The sequence below is a fragment of the Hipposideros armiger genome, unplaced genomic scaffold, assembly GCF_001890085.2.
Source record: "Hipposideros armiger isolate ML-2016 unplaced genomic scaffold, ASM189008v1 scaffold_145, whole genome shotgun sequence".
Taxonomy (NCBI): Eukaryota; Metazoa; Chordata; class Mammalia; order Chiroptera; family Hipposideridae; genus Hipposideros; species Hipposideros armiger.
The window spans coordinates 2,624,343-2,639,049 of record NW_017731495.1 but is presented as its reverse complement, the minus strand read 5'-3'; the positions used below and the strand labels follow the sequence as shown (position 1 = coordinate 2,639,049).

The 14,707-nt window shown below is 33.3% G+C and overlaps 1 protein-coding gene across 7 annotated transcripts in view; it reads left to right on the top strand.

Moving 5' to 3' along the window:
• Positions 1-14,707, top strand: part of METTL15 (methyltransferase 15, mitochondrial 12S rRNA N4-cytidine) — a 174,027-nt gene that overhangs the window by 72,732 nt on the left and 86,588 nt on the right. For all 7 annotated transcript variants that reach the window (XM_019650716.1, XM_019650715.1, XM_019650717.1 and 4 more), the window contains one exon: positions 8,712-8,848. In XM_019650716.1, coding sequence (XP_019506261.1) covers positions 8,712-8,848 — 137 coding nt within the window. The remainder of the gene's footprint in view (positions 1-8,711; positions 8,849-14,707) is intronic.

The following is a 14,707-nucleotide window of genomic DNA, read 5'->3' as shown; positions in this document are numbered from 1 at the left end:
GTGCTCTGTGTTTAGGGCACAGTATTTCCAAAGGCTGCATAATATATTGGGTTGTTGGAAAAGTCATTACGTATTTTTGTTTTTTATTGCAAAAATGCATCATGACTTTTCTGACAACCCAATAATTTGCATATATAATTAATGTAACTTATCTTAGTGTTATTTTTACATGTATCAATGTTTTTTATTAGAGTGGATTTAAAAATATAATTGGAACTTAATGTTCTTTACCTACACTTTCATAAACCGAACTTCTTACTTTCACTATGGATTGATGCTATTATTTTTGTGTATTTCAATTTTTTTAAATTGTTATTTTCAAAATCTGCTCAGCAATGCCCCTCTCTTCACTATTTCAAGTTTATTACAAAGAGCTATTCTATTCCCACATGATTTTTTACATCTCTTTGTTCCCCCTGTCAAACTGCCTATATCTCCTCATACTTTTAATTTTCTGTCTTCCTGAGTAAGAAGTTGTTCGTTGGCCTTAGGAGGCGGTACGGTATGGAGGGGCAGTGTGGAAGGGAGGGAAAAAAACCGCTTATATTATTTCGGCCTCTATCTCTAATTGTACCACCAAGTCATGTTTTCCTACTAAGTAAATGGCTCCAATATCCCCATCTGTAAAACGGGATTGCTTTATCTGTCATACAGGCTCTTGTAAAAATTAAATTTGGTCAAGTTTTTAAAGTGTGTGGCATAGTGAGTGCTGGAGCGTTATTGCACAATAAATGGCGGCATCTTTGTCACCCAGACAGCATGCTTTGGGATCGGTTTTTATTTCTCTCACTTTTTACTCAGCACATCTAATTAGTCTATTCTACCTCCACAAAGAAAAACCAAAGTAGTTCGTAGTACAGGTTCAGGAGGCATAATTGTTTTTAAAATCTGTCTTCACAGTTTATTAGCTGTGCGTCAGGCAATTTATCTCACCCTCTCTAAACTTACCATTTCTCCTCTGTAATATTCTAATGAAATAGCAACTTGCCTCAGAGTGTGGTTTTAAGAAATCACATTCATTTAACTGAATGTGGGTGTTCATGTGTATATGTTTATTACTATGTATACATTAAATGAACAATGCAGATAAAATGTTTAGCATCATGTTTTGCATAAAATATGCATTCAGTAAATGCACTATACATTGTTACTGTTATGACTCCCTTTCCTGTTGGCAGTTCAGGCTCTGTGTCCACTTATCTGGGTGCTCTACGCCAGGTCACCACAATGTTCTGACACCCTACCATCCATCAGCACTGTTGGCAGTTAGAATATCTTTTGTACTTAAAGAAAGAAATACTTGAAGCTGTTCATTATCTAGCAAATATGATGCAAATTACTTATCCTGGCCTTTTAGGACTGCCACAATTTGACTTCACACTAGTATTATTCCCTACTTTGTCTATCTCACAGGGCTGCCATGAAGATTAAGATAAGGAACATATTGCAACAAATAACACAGTATCTGGCACATTAGAATGTTCTTACTTTCTCCCTGTTTTTTTCCCCTCTCTTTTTCTCCTTTTTACACTGTGCTTTTAATAATTCTTGGATTTCAGTCAAATTGGCTTCCCTTGTACATGATATATCCTGTCCTGTGTCTATGCTTTTGCTAAGATTTAATTCTCTGTTTTTATTTATTTATTCAGCAGATATTTATTGATTATATTCTATGTGCCATGCATTATTTAGCACCAGGGACACAAATGTTTAGGGCATCTTCCAGAGGCATAATCTGGAAAGAAAGAACATTATATTAAAGATACTAAGAACCCCAGGCAGCAGACTACCTGAGAGCAGGGACCCTGTCTATTTTGGCCTATTATTGTATTGCTAACTCTTACAGTAGAGCTATGGACATATTTGGTTTCTCATAACTGTTTGAGAAAAAAGCTTGAGAGAGATGGAATGAGGCAAAAAGGGAAAGAGGCATGAGACAGCTTGGCATGTTTGATAATTGCACACACTTCTGTATGGTAGAGAAAACTGTAAAATTCATGTCTAAGAGAGTTGGAGATGATGTTGGAAAGCAGTGCAGGTGCCAGAATATGAAGAATATTACCCATTATGCCTTAGAAGTTTGCACTGTATCATGTAGCTTTAGAGAGCCTGTGAGGGGGTTTAAGTAAGATTGTCACATGCTACAATTTTATTTTAGAAAAGATATCTTGTGAACAGTGTAGCAAGAAGAATTAGAAATGAGATTAGAGTCATGTATATGAGTTGTGAGCCTATTGCACTAGTAAAGCAAAGAATATAGGACCTGAATTAAAAATGGGAGTGGAAAGATTTAAGACATATTTATATGGTGAAAATCAGCAGCTTGGTAACTATTGGATTTAGAGAATACAGAGTCAGAAGAAAGGATGAGCTCTGATTTGTGCGCAGACTTGATGGCCCAGCTGAATTATAGCTTACTCCAATTGCGTCCATCTCACTAAATTAAAATAAATATATATTTTTTTTACTCCTTATAAAATGTTATATATGCCTTTCTTATATTACTGATTTCTTTTTACTAGTAGTTATTCGTGTGCCTGTCCAAATTCCCTCACCAAACTTCATAACTTAGTATCTTATTATTACCTCCTGTGGCTTTGTCTATACTGAATATTTAGTAAATGTAAATTATTTATTAATGCCATGAATTTTTATTTAATTACCTCCAAAAAAAATCCAGAAAATTCAGTATATAGCTCAGACATTTCGGTACTTCAAAATGAAGCTAGTAGTTGTAAATAGATGAAGTTTAACTAAAATTCTTTCAAAAGTACTTTAATTCTAAAAATTCAAAATTAGTAATTGCCAGAAAAGAAGATATCCATAAGAAGAAATTTTAAAGAGAAATCAGGCCATATTGTTTCCAAATTCAGTTGAAAACTTACTATTAAAAATCTTGCACAGATTGGAAATGACTAATCAACATTAGGAAAATGAAATTTGAGGATCTGCCCTCATACTATTCATGGCTAAAAATGTTCATGTTCAATTTTAACATTCTTCCAGTGTGAAAATTTCAGTGATTAGAACTGTTGGATTGGAAAAAAAAACAAAAAACAGAAAGCATTTAATTATCTAGTCTAGGCAGGATGATTTTGGGCAAATGTCTTGATTTCTGTCAGTCTCCCCCTTCAGCAAGCAGCCTTAGCTGAATCTTAAAGGATATTTATCACATTTGAGAGGTATAAAAATGTAGTGCTAAGTATATTGTAGAAAGACAGTGTATAATAATGGAATTAAACTTGGATTTTTTCCGATGGGTTTTTCTAGTTCTAACCACTCATTAATCTATAGTTTTAAGTGTTCAATTTTCTGTTTTAAATGTCAAGATCAATTTGAAAACTGTAACCTGTCAAGAAGTCAGTCTTTACCGGTTGCTGTTACACATAATGGGCAGACACTTATACCAGGTTATGTATAGAATTATATGATGTAATTGTCTTTGGAATTTAATTCAACAGTTTTATCTTTATAAAGTCTTTTTTAAAAAATTTAGTATGGTAGAACAGTGATTGTTTTAAACTGTGTTGGAGGCTTCAGATACAAAGTTCCCAGTAGTCATGGGGATGTAAAGTACAGCACAGGGAATATAGTCGATAATATTGTAATAACTATGTATGATGCCAGACGGGTATTAGACTTATCGTGGTGATCAACTTCGTAAGGTATATAAATGTCTAATCACTATGTTGTACACCTGAAACTAATATAATATTGTGTCAACTGTAGGTGAAAAATGTAAGAAAAGTTATGAAGTTCCCTCATGTATTTACCTTCCTATTCAGAAAAAAATACTTTTCAAGAAACAATTGTTTTTATTTCAGTGCAATTATATAATTTCAATGGAGAAGTATTATGAGGGGAAGTAGAAACAGCACAGGGTCTGGATTTTAGTATTAGCTTTATCCTCAGCTAGCTATTAGCTGCCCTTGTCAGGCCTTGGCCTCCTCATAAGTAAAAGGAGGGGGTGGAATAAACAGTCCGCCATGTCCCTTCGAGCTGTGCAATGCTGCGTCTGTACCCTGTCCATATTAGAGCCACAGCTATAGCTCAACTAGCAAGTGTGACTCATCCTGGTGAAGGGTAGAACCTAGTCATTTCTATGATAGGGATAAAATGTCATTTAGTTGCATTTGATTAAAAGAACTAACCTAAAATAAGAAATGTTCATTTTTCTTATTTCAGATATAAAGGAGAACTGATCAGCAATAGAAACTCAGTGCTATAGAGTTATATACTGCTATTAATTACAGATCATTACTAATGTTCTGAAAAAGTTCTGTTCCTTAATGAATCAATTTATAATATTAGGAATACAATGATGTTAAATGACTTAAAAACTGAACATTTTCTGATTATTTTATGTGATTCTATGGTAATGAGTCTTATTTTGAAGAGCATTTCTGAATTCATATGAACAAATGAGTGTTGCTATCTTTGTCATAGTCACCTTGGGAGGCTGAGCTCTTTTTTCATATCACATCACTAAACATGCTGAGGGTGCCAAAAAAATGTATACAAGTGGACACTTTGGTCAGCGTTGTTCAGGCAGCAGTTCGCCATAATCAGAAGTGTCTGGACACTGATGGTAACCACTTTGAGCATCTCTTGTAATTGCAGAAGTCAAACATGACACGTATTCATCTTTTGTTATTGGTATATATTGAGTATTATAATTTTAATACAGTTTTCCTTTCTTAAAATGTGTATACATTTTTTGGCTCCCTCTGTATACCAAGCATCTACTGTGCACTGATGCTACCATGTTAAATTGGAGGCCACATTGGAGAATTGTAGTTATGAATCCTCTCCCTCAAATGCTAGTTTGGTTTTTTTTTCTTTCAATCACTTTCATTTTGATTCTTAGCCCCAACTCCCTGTGCTGAAAAGCCATCCATCTCAGTCATCCCCCCGACTCCACACACGACCCAGAGCTATGCAGAGGCCCTGCGTCTTATCATTCCCTTCCTGCCACACTGGGTTTCCCGTGAGATGCCTTTTGTCCTGACCTCTGCACACACTCTGGGATCAAAGGTTCTGCTGCTTCTGTGCCACCGAGAGGCAGGGAGCTCTCTGGTGGCTCTGGGAACCCTGTGATTGAGGGTCCATCCTCTCTCGGTTCATCATCCAGCCAGCTACTTGGAGATCTTACCACCCGTCAGTCACTTTACTGGTCCTGCACTTTGCTGGAATTTGTCCATCTTTTTCATGTTTCTTTTACCCAGTTTCAGAGAAATCTCTTTCTACCCAGGATAACTAGCATGTTCTCTGAGCTTTGTCTTTTTTTTTTTTTAACTTAAAAAGTGGAAACTGGTTGTCTTCAAATGATAGGAAAGATAGAAAGTGTTTCTTTCTGCCATGCAAAAATCCTTAAGGAATAAGGAATATACATTCTAAAGCTCTGAATACCTAGGCACCTGCTTGAAAGAGAGAAGGGGGAGAAAAAAAGAGAGAGGGGAAGAGAGAGAGATCATGAATTATCTTGCTACACAGGACATGGTTTTGAAGAGCCTAAGTTCCAGCAGGAATGAATGATTTATAAAAAACTAAATTTTTCTTGTATAATTTTTGTAAAGCCACCTCTGTCATGATTCTTTCTTATGCCATCTGCTTTTTTTTCTTCTTTCTTTTGCTTCTTCCTTCTCTTCTCTCTTTACTTCCTTCAGAAAGAACACAGAATTTAGCGTTGGTGAGACCCATTTTAATTTTCTTGCCCTCATTTACCAGTAATATGATCTAAATCAAGTTACATTATCTCTCAGTACCTGACTTTTCTATTTGTAAAAATATGAATAATGCCACTTGTCCATACTACCTTTCAGAGCTTTTGTTAGACCAAGGAGGAAACTATTAATGGCTGGTAAACCATAAAGAAATGTGCACATCTAGACTTTATTGATTTAATGTAGAGGTGCGAGAGAGAACGCAGGTTTTCAGCCAGGTATACCTATATTCAATTCCCACCTTTACCACTTACTAGCTTAGTGTAATTGTAGTTTCTGTGTGTGTAATATTTAATAGCACCTACTTCATAGTTCTACTGAAGAAAGAAGTAAGATAATCTTTATAAATCTCTGTAAGGCAAACGAGCACATTTTACCCCCATTTCTTAAATGGAGCAGTTGAAGCTCAGAGAGTTAAAATGGATTGGCCAGACTTATACTGGTGATAAGTGAAATTACCAGAACAAACCCTTGGTATCCAATATGGGCTTGGCTTTTTAGATAGATAATTACATCAGGCAATTTCAAAGAAAGAGTTTGGTATATGTTCGGAACATATAATATACATTTAAATGTATGTGTAGAGGAGACCCATGGAAGGGTTATTTTGAAACATTCAGATTTATTTGTTCTTGTGCATTTGTTAATCAAAAAAGAATTGTCCAGTCTCCTAAAATATTTTATTATCAACTTGTACAAATTAACAAACGTGGTCTTATGTCAAGTTAATGACCCAAGAGAAGGAAAAAACTAATTGACCTCCTTCTGAATTGTAGTGCTGGGTAACTCACTATTACATTTGATGAGCAATGTATATTAGAATTTTAAAAATGAAAGTTGATGGCTCCAATCACCTATTAACCCAGGACATATGGTGGGGTTCACTTCTAGTTTAATAAATCCCCATCTGTCTTCCACTTTTTGTTTGGTGTCACACTTGACTGGTAATAATAGATTATTTTTTTCCTGTGGAAACTTCCTTGATTGCCAGTACATCTCCAAGGGCATAATCATGATATATTAAAAAATAATCATGTAAATTATAATCATCATCTCACATTTTCCAGAATATTTTTAATGATGAAGATTTTTCCTTTTAAATATTGATTGGGACTTTCCTGGATTGAGATAAGGTAATCATATGCAAATTATTTTATTTGGTATCCTTTTAGTTTAAATCCGGAGTTATAACAAGACTTGATATTGGGCTCTAACAAGAAAGTGGCTTACAGTTTTGCCTGGTAAAAGTTATTTGTTTAAATTATGCTAAACCCCTAGCAATTTTAAAACTGAGGTACAGCATGGTGGAAGTTTTTTACCATTCATAGATGCATAAAGTGAGTATACAGAGTGGGAAGGGAAATTATTCTATCTTGAGGTTAAAATGTGTTATCCATACAAATAATAAGACTTTGAGTATTGTTTTAAAGTTATTGTTTAAATTGATTTAAAAAGTATGTGTAGACATGTCAGTGATAGAAGTGCAAAGTTTTCTGAACACATTTATGTGAAAAGGCAATGCTTGTACATTTTTACCATGTTTACATCTCTTATATTTTACCTTCCTTCTCTTCTTAATTTTGATTAGAAGATTTCCTCCACATTATTCTTTGAATAGCAGGCTAACTTTTCTAAGGATTTGATCAGAGGCTGGGCCTCAGCATGGTAACTGGTAGCAAAAAAATCACAGCCTAATTGTTCCTTGTTTCTGACCACTTTCCCTGAAATAAGTTATAACATTCAGGGCAGGGAAATATTCAAATCCGTTATAGGAATTTCTCTTCTCCTGCAGTGTACACATGGACTTTAAAAAGTTATGTGTTTAAATATTTTTAACAGTCTGGCTTATAGTGTATGTTATGTATCATAGTAATCAATATTATTGGCATAAGTTTTTATTTTCATATCAGTGAAACTTATTGACAGGGCACTTTAAACTCTGAGGATGACTTTGAGGGGATGTGCTGTAAGTCTTCTCTTCCAAATCTGCCCCAGTTAACTCACTTGTTGACACAGAGTATCTTACGGTCCAGCTCTGGTTTCTTGCCCAGCTGTGACCTGACTATTTTCTTTATTTGTGGCCAAATAAAATAGCCTAGGAGTAGATTCAGACCCAGTTAACTTTATTGTGTATCTAGAATGATCCAAGTATTTAAAGATATGCATTCCTGTCCATTGTGTCCTGTTGTCCTATCAAAATTATGACTGGCAAATCTTTCCCTCTCAAAAGTGTCTTGGTTTAGATGAGAAATTATATATGTCACCTTACCAAATGGGTAGGTATTGGTGGTATCTTCTTTTCTTCTAGACCTTCTTTTTCTTTGTAAATCCTGGAGAAATCTAGAGACACTGGAATTTTAAGTGCCTTTCCCAAAGATATATAGCTACTTAGTGGCAAAGCTAGAATTTACCCCATGTGTTTTGACTTAATCTTTGGGCTTTTTTCCAGGTCAGACGTGTTAATTTGTCAGTTTTCCAGGTTAGATTTATGAAGATTTGTCCTGTGACTATTTATTGTTAGATTTATTCTCTCATTCTTGTTAGTTGTATTCTTGAATATCTTTATGTTTAATACAGGCATATAAATTGAGATAAAGTGAGCCACACTGATTGTGAGCTAACTTTCAATGAGAAATTATTGAAAGTGTCATTACCAGCCAGGCGTTGGAAAGCCTTAAAAAGCGAGCAGCACAACACTGTGGCTGGTTTGACCTTAGGGACTGAAATGTAAATGTGTCTGGAATTGGTCAGCCTATGCCAGAGATAATCATTTTACTGGTACTCAGACCAATTCTTGTGGACTGATCACTCACTCATCATTGATCCAGATCTCACATACAACAAATTGAACTCTAGGTAAAACAATTATAATTGTTTTTCTATTTGCTATCAGCTCTAAAAATCATTATGTGCTTCTAGAAATTAAGGTAGCTAGTAAGAATACTTTGTTCATGCTAAGTGGTAATTTTCTTTTTCTGTATTGGCTAGATTTTTCTAGATATGACATTTGGTTCAGGAGGACACACAAGAGCCATTCTACAGAAGGAGTCAGATGTTACTATTTATGCCTTAGACAGAGACCCAACTGCTTATGCAATGGCTGAACAGCTTTCAGAATTGTATCCGTAAGTCATATTCTTATATGATTAATTTTGGTGCTGAGTTTTACGGAGTTTGGTTTACTATCTTGGAATTTGTTCTTCCATATATGATGTTATACTTCATTCCGCTATTTCCTGCCCTGTAATCCCCAAAATAATTAATATAAATGATATTTTATTGCCAGTTTTTTTTTCTATCCGAAAATAATGATATTCTGCATTTACTATTTCTGAATTAATAAGAATAAATAAAAAATGACTTTGGGCTAAAATTTGAAGATGTGTTGAAATCTATCCATGAATAATATTTTGAAAAATAGCCCATAGTTTAGAAACAATTTTTAAAGAATTTTATGAGTTACAGTTTCCAAGAATTTAGTGGAATAAATAAGTATGTAGAAATTCTGCAGCATTCATCAGGTCACATACATCAACTTAATGCAATTGTTTTGTCTGAATACTTGTTGAAATTCACAAGTAAATTTAGTGCTATCTATTCCTCTGTCAGAATTCATGGGTTTTCACTATAGAGCTTGCTAAAAATATAAAATATTGTCTTCATGAGTGGTAAAACCATCTTCCTTTAGAGAAAAATTTAGAATTAGTGAGCTAAGTCCATATGCTATGTTGTTTAAAGGCCAGCAGCCTGAAAAACAAAAATATCTTGGAGCTAAAATGATTTTTTCCGAATACTATGTAAAGGGCTATTTTCAGGAATGAGGAATTGTTTTATTCTCTCATGCTCCAGAGACTGAAATCAAGAAAAGACATGAGAATTTCAGAAGTAAATTTTGACTTGATGTAAACTAGATTTACTGGTCGTAACAATGAAAAGGCCTGTGGTGAAAGAGCACAAGTATGACCACAGAAGAGTTTAATCAAAGACTAAGGGTAGAAAATTGGATTACTATTCTAGGCCAGTCTTTTTCAACCTCTCTCAGATCCCAAACTCTTTGCAAATCTATCAGTGTGATTTATTCTCCTAATAAGCATGCAAATAAATATACATAAATTTGTATTTGCAAGGTTACAGGGTTCATGGAGTCCCTGAAACCCATTTGAGCCCAGGTTATTTTCTTCTAAAAAATATACGAGGATGAGGTTTAATAACATGAAGCTATCTTTTTATTGTTTTAGATCTTTTGCTGTCATTTTTTAATGTAAGTTAATGCACCTTCCTTAAGAAGAGCATGTACTAGGGCATTCATGTTTATGAAACATCTTAGGCGTTCACTTGATTATGATTTTAACATTCATAGAATGAGTATAGATCTCCATTATATTTCACTATCATAGAACAATTCAATTTTTGTAGATGTTATTGTTTCTAAAGGCAATAATTCCTAGTCCAGTTTGTTCCAAACTCCCTTACTCCTTAAAATACCCTACTTTCTCAAATGGAACTTAAAGTTTATCAATTTTATCAGGCATAATCTTTTACCGGACAGTAGTCTGGGACTTATATTTCTGATCTGTTACCTAATAGTCTTATTTTATTAAATTATACTACCTTCACTCAAATCTTGTTGAGACATTTTAGTTCATCTACAGAATAATTTCTTTGCCAAACATAGTCAATTAAAGAACAATAAAATAAATCAGGAAGAAGGAATTAATAAGATAAAAGCTACAAAGAAACTGAAAACCAAAAAAAAAAAAAAAAAGAAAGGATAAGGAAATCCCAAGTGATCATTCTTTGAAAAGAGCAAAAATCCCTTCTTAGCCTGATTGTTAAGGGAAAAAGAGAGCAAACATATAATATGAGTAAAATTGAGAGAGAAGACCAACCCTAGACACAAGATAATTAAATCATAAAATAATATAACCACAATTCTGTGGAAACCTAGATGAAAGATGTCCTAGCAAAATATAAATTATTAAAATTGACTCAGTAATTATAAAACTTTAGTAGGTCATTAACATAAAAGAGACCAGAAAGATAAATAAAGTACAGAGGAAAACACACCATGACCAGATTTGCAGTTGTTATCTAGCTATGAAAAAATGGGAAGGCTCTGCCTTTGACACGGTAAACATGGAAAGCTCTTTCAGTTCCTTTACATTGAATCCAGTATAGTGTTAATACCTAATCTTGCTAGAGATAGTATAAAAGAAAAAAGGGAAAAAGTTCAGCCTCATTGAAGTATATAAATGCAAAAGTCAAAAGGAAATACTAGCATATTTAATTCACATATTATTTAATTAAAAGATGAATACCTATGGCTTCATAGGGTTTATTTCAGGAACATGGGGACTGCCCCACATCAGACAGTCAATCAAGGATGGGGTCCTCAAGATTACAAATTATAAAACCCATAAAGTTAACAAGAATATAAGAAAACTGCTTAAATGTAAAATATCCTTTTAATGAAGGACAAATAGCAATTACTTGCCCAAAAGGTGAAATACTATAACAATTTAAATCAAAATCAGGATGCAAATATGTATTAACTTCTATAAATATTTTAATATTTTTGGAAGGTCTGGCAGAGGTAATTAAGGAACTGGTGAGAGGTTAAAATACTCTTTAATAATGATTTGACTGAATACTTAAAAACCCAAAAGACTTGTAAAATTAATAAGATGGTTAGGTAAAAATTTAAAAGTTGTCTTAAGTAGTAAATACTTACAAAGGGAAATAGGAAAGAAATATTTTATTCTCAAAAGGCTCTAAAATTATATATAATATTTAGTAATAAATTTTGCTAGAAAGGCACAATTACAAATAAAAATTATATAATTTTAGTGAAGGGCTTACAAGATCTGAACAAAAGAGAAAACATATTTGTTTGGGGACAGAAGAAATTAATATTAAAAAAAAAAAGCCAGTTCTCCCAAACTTATATATGCATTTAATGTACTTCTAGGAAGTATCTTAATTGATTTTACCTTAACTGATGTTTTTGTTTTTTTTTTAATTTGGATAATGTGATCTTAAGTACATATGGTGGGAAGGGAAATTCAAGATCTTTCAGTGGAATGAAAAAGGAAGAGGAAACTTGTCTTACCAAATATCAGATATAACTGTAAAATCACTATAATGAAATCAATATGATATTGGCATAAGAATAGGCAAGTAGATTAGTGGAGGAGAGAACCCAGGTATAGGTTTCACTATATAAAACAATTTAAAAGGTGACAAATGTATTTTAATTCATTGAGAAAATAGTGCATTATTAAATAAATGGTATTGGTACAATGCCTGTCAAACTCGAACAAAATTAAATGGACCCCTATTTTAAATCAAGTTGAAAAATAACTCCCAGATAGAGTAGAAGTATATGAAAAATTGTAAATAAAATGCCTAAAGAAAATAGAAGAGATTATATATGCAATCTAAGTTTAAGAAACATGAAATCAATAATAGAAATCATAAATCTATAAAAGTAAATAGAAATATCTAATTATATAAAAATTTTAAAATATATGGCAAAAATAGTACAGTAAAATTTCCAAACAGTTAATTTGGAAAAGAAATATTAGTAATATAGCGGATTGGAAAAAGGGTTGATATTATAGGGGAGGAAAAATACTTTTTCATCTACCCTTCTAAGTTCTCAGTTGGGACGCCTGTAACAAAAGACAGATTAATAAGAGAAAAACATTTTAAATTACTTAATGTAAGTTTTATGTGACACAAGAGCCTTCAGAAGGAAATGACCCGAGGACACAGTTAAAACAGCATTTTTATATTAGGTTTGATGAAGAGTGGAAAGTTATGGAAAATATTGCAGGCCAAAGGGTATGAGCTAAGTGTAGTGAACTAGGGGAAGCATAGCAAGCCCCTTTCGGATTCCTTTCATCTCTTCGTCTTCATAGATAAGGAGGCTTCTTTCCTCTGGGTATAGAATATCTCTCACACAAGGGTCTTATGACCCACTTCAGGGAAGAGGAACTTCCTTAAGTAGGTCAGAGGGTTTTCTGACCTACTTCATACATTTCTTCCTGCATGGACCATTTCTCATATTCCTTCAGTTTACAATATTCAATACTTCAAGGTGCATATTTTGAGGTAGCATGTCCTGAACCCTATCAGTATTTATCATATAAGAAGAATTCTTTCAAAAATGGTAAGACAACAAAAACTAGTTTGAAAAATGAGCAAAGGATATGGAAGGGTCATTCATAGAAGATTGGGAGTAATAAGATGCTCCACATTAGTAGCAGGGATGAGGGAAATAAAATTGAAGTAATAGTAGTATAAATACTTCATGGAAAGACATAATTTTGAAAGTGAGGATATGGGGAAAAGGATACTCATCCATTTTTTGTGGACCTCTTTTAATATTAAAAAATATGCATAACCTGCTTAGAATCTATTCCATCTAAATAAAAGAATCAATATCTAAGGAAACATATCATTAGACTTATTACAGACTTTGCATATGGATTGTTTATATATAATCATGAGTGTTTGAGAAAGAAGGAATTAGTGGTGGTGGGAGAGGGGGAGTGTGGTGAAGGGAAAACAGTGGTTAAAAAAAACAAACGCAAAGATTGTATGATCACACCTCTCTATGTGTATGTAAAGTAGAAAATGCCAAAAAATGCGGTTTTGTTTATGAATACCTACATATGTAGTTATGGTATTAAAATATGCATGAGAAAGAAAAACACAAATTTGGGCCAGGGATTATTTCTGGGGATAATGGATAGATGGTTGGTTGGAAGGATGGAAAGATTAGACAGATTGATTGTCTTCAAAATACTAATGTAATTACAACTTGTAGTAAAGTACACAGTAAAAGAAATATTTTGTCATTTCCATGTGAACATCTTTTGAGGAAATCTAGCCATTTCTTTCTTTTATTTATTGACTTTGCTGTTGTCAAGGAGGAGCTTATGCTTCTCGTGAAAAATCCCATGTTCTTTACTCTGTCAAAACTAAGTCAAAAATAGAAACTAACGTTTTCACAGAAAACTAAGCGTTCTTAGGAAGGCTGAATTTTAGGCTAACCCATTTTAGTTCGTTCAGCAAAGATGACATGTCAGATCACCTGTTGTTTGAAAGCTGAAACTTTTCCCCATTGCCTCTGAAAACTGTACATGAGGAAACACATTTAAATTGGAGCAGTGGGGTGCTGGCTGACTTTTACCACTGTGGAGGTTGGATGTTAGAAGACAAGTTTTGAAAAACAAAAACTTTTCCCCTGGATTTAGGAATAATATCGTCTCCGTATACTGAGTTTAAAGAATATAGCCACGTATGAAGAAAAAAAAGTCATAATTGAGTCCATCATTTTACTATAATTTTAAGCAGGTTATAAAAACGTAATAAGCTGTTATTTTCAACATTTTATAAATGTAGATGTGCTCATTGAGGTAAATTTATAATATATAGAAAAATATAAAGAAAAAAATTAAACTCAATTATAATTCCACCACCTTAATCAATAGTAATGATTTTGTGTATTTCATTCTAGCTTATGAATATTTCATTATATTGTATGTACTATTTCTTGTTTGAACTTTCTTAGGTATTTTTTTTGCTTTTTATATTTCTAAAATGTTAGCATATCTTGGCCAATCTTAAAAAACCATTTTGATCAATTGTATTAAATACATAATTAATTTAGAAAGAATTGACGCCTTTATTTTTCATTCCAATCCAGAAGCATGTCTTTCCACTTATTACTGTATTTTGTTTCTTAATAATATTTTTCTTTTTTTTTTAACAATACAGAAATATTTTATTTTTTATATTTATGCCATGAATTCCTAGGGAATGGCCTCAAGCAGCTCAGGCTCATTTCCATTGGTTCTCACCAAGTGTGCTTCTCTGGGTGGGGCAGGCTGGTGCTTCAGTTGAACCCAAGTACCTTTCTCTTTGGCTTCCTTCTTTTTCTGATCATTTTCCTTCACCCGTTTCAGGAAGCTGTCTCG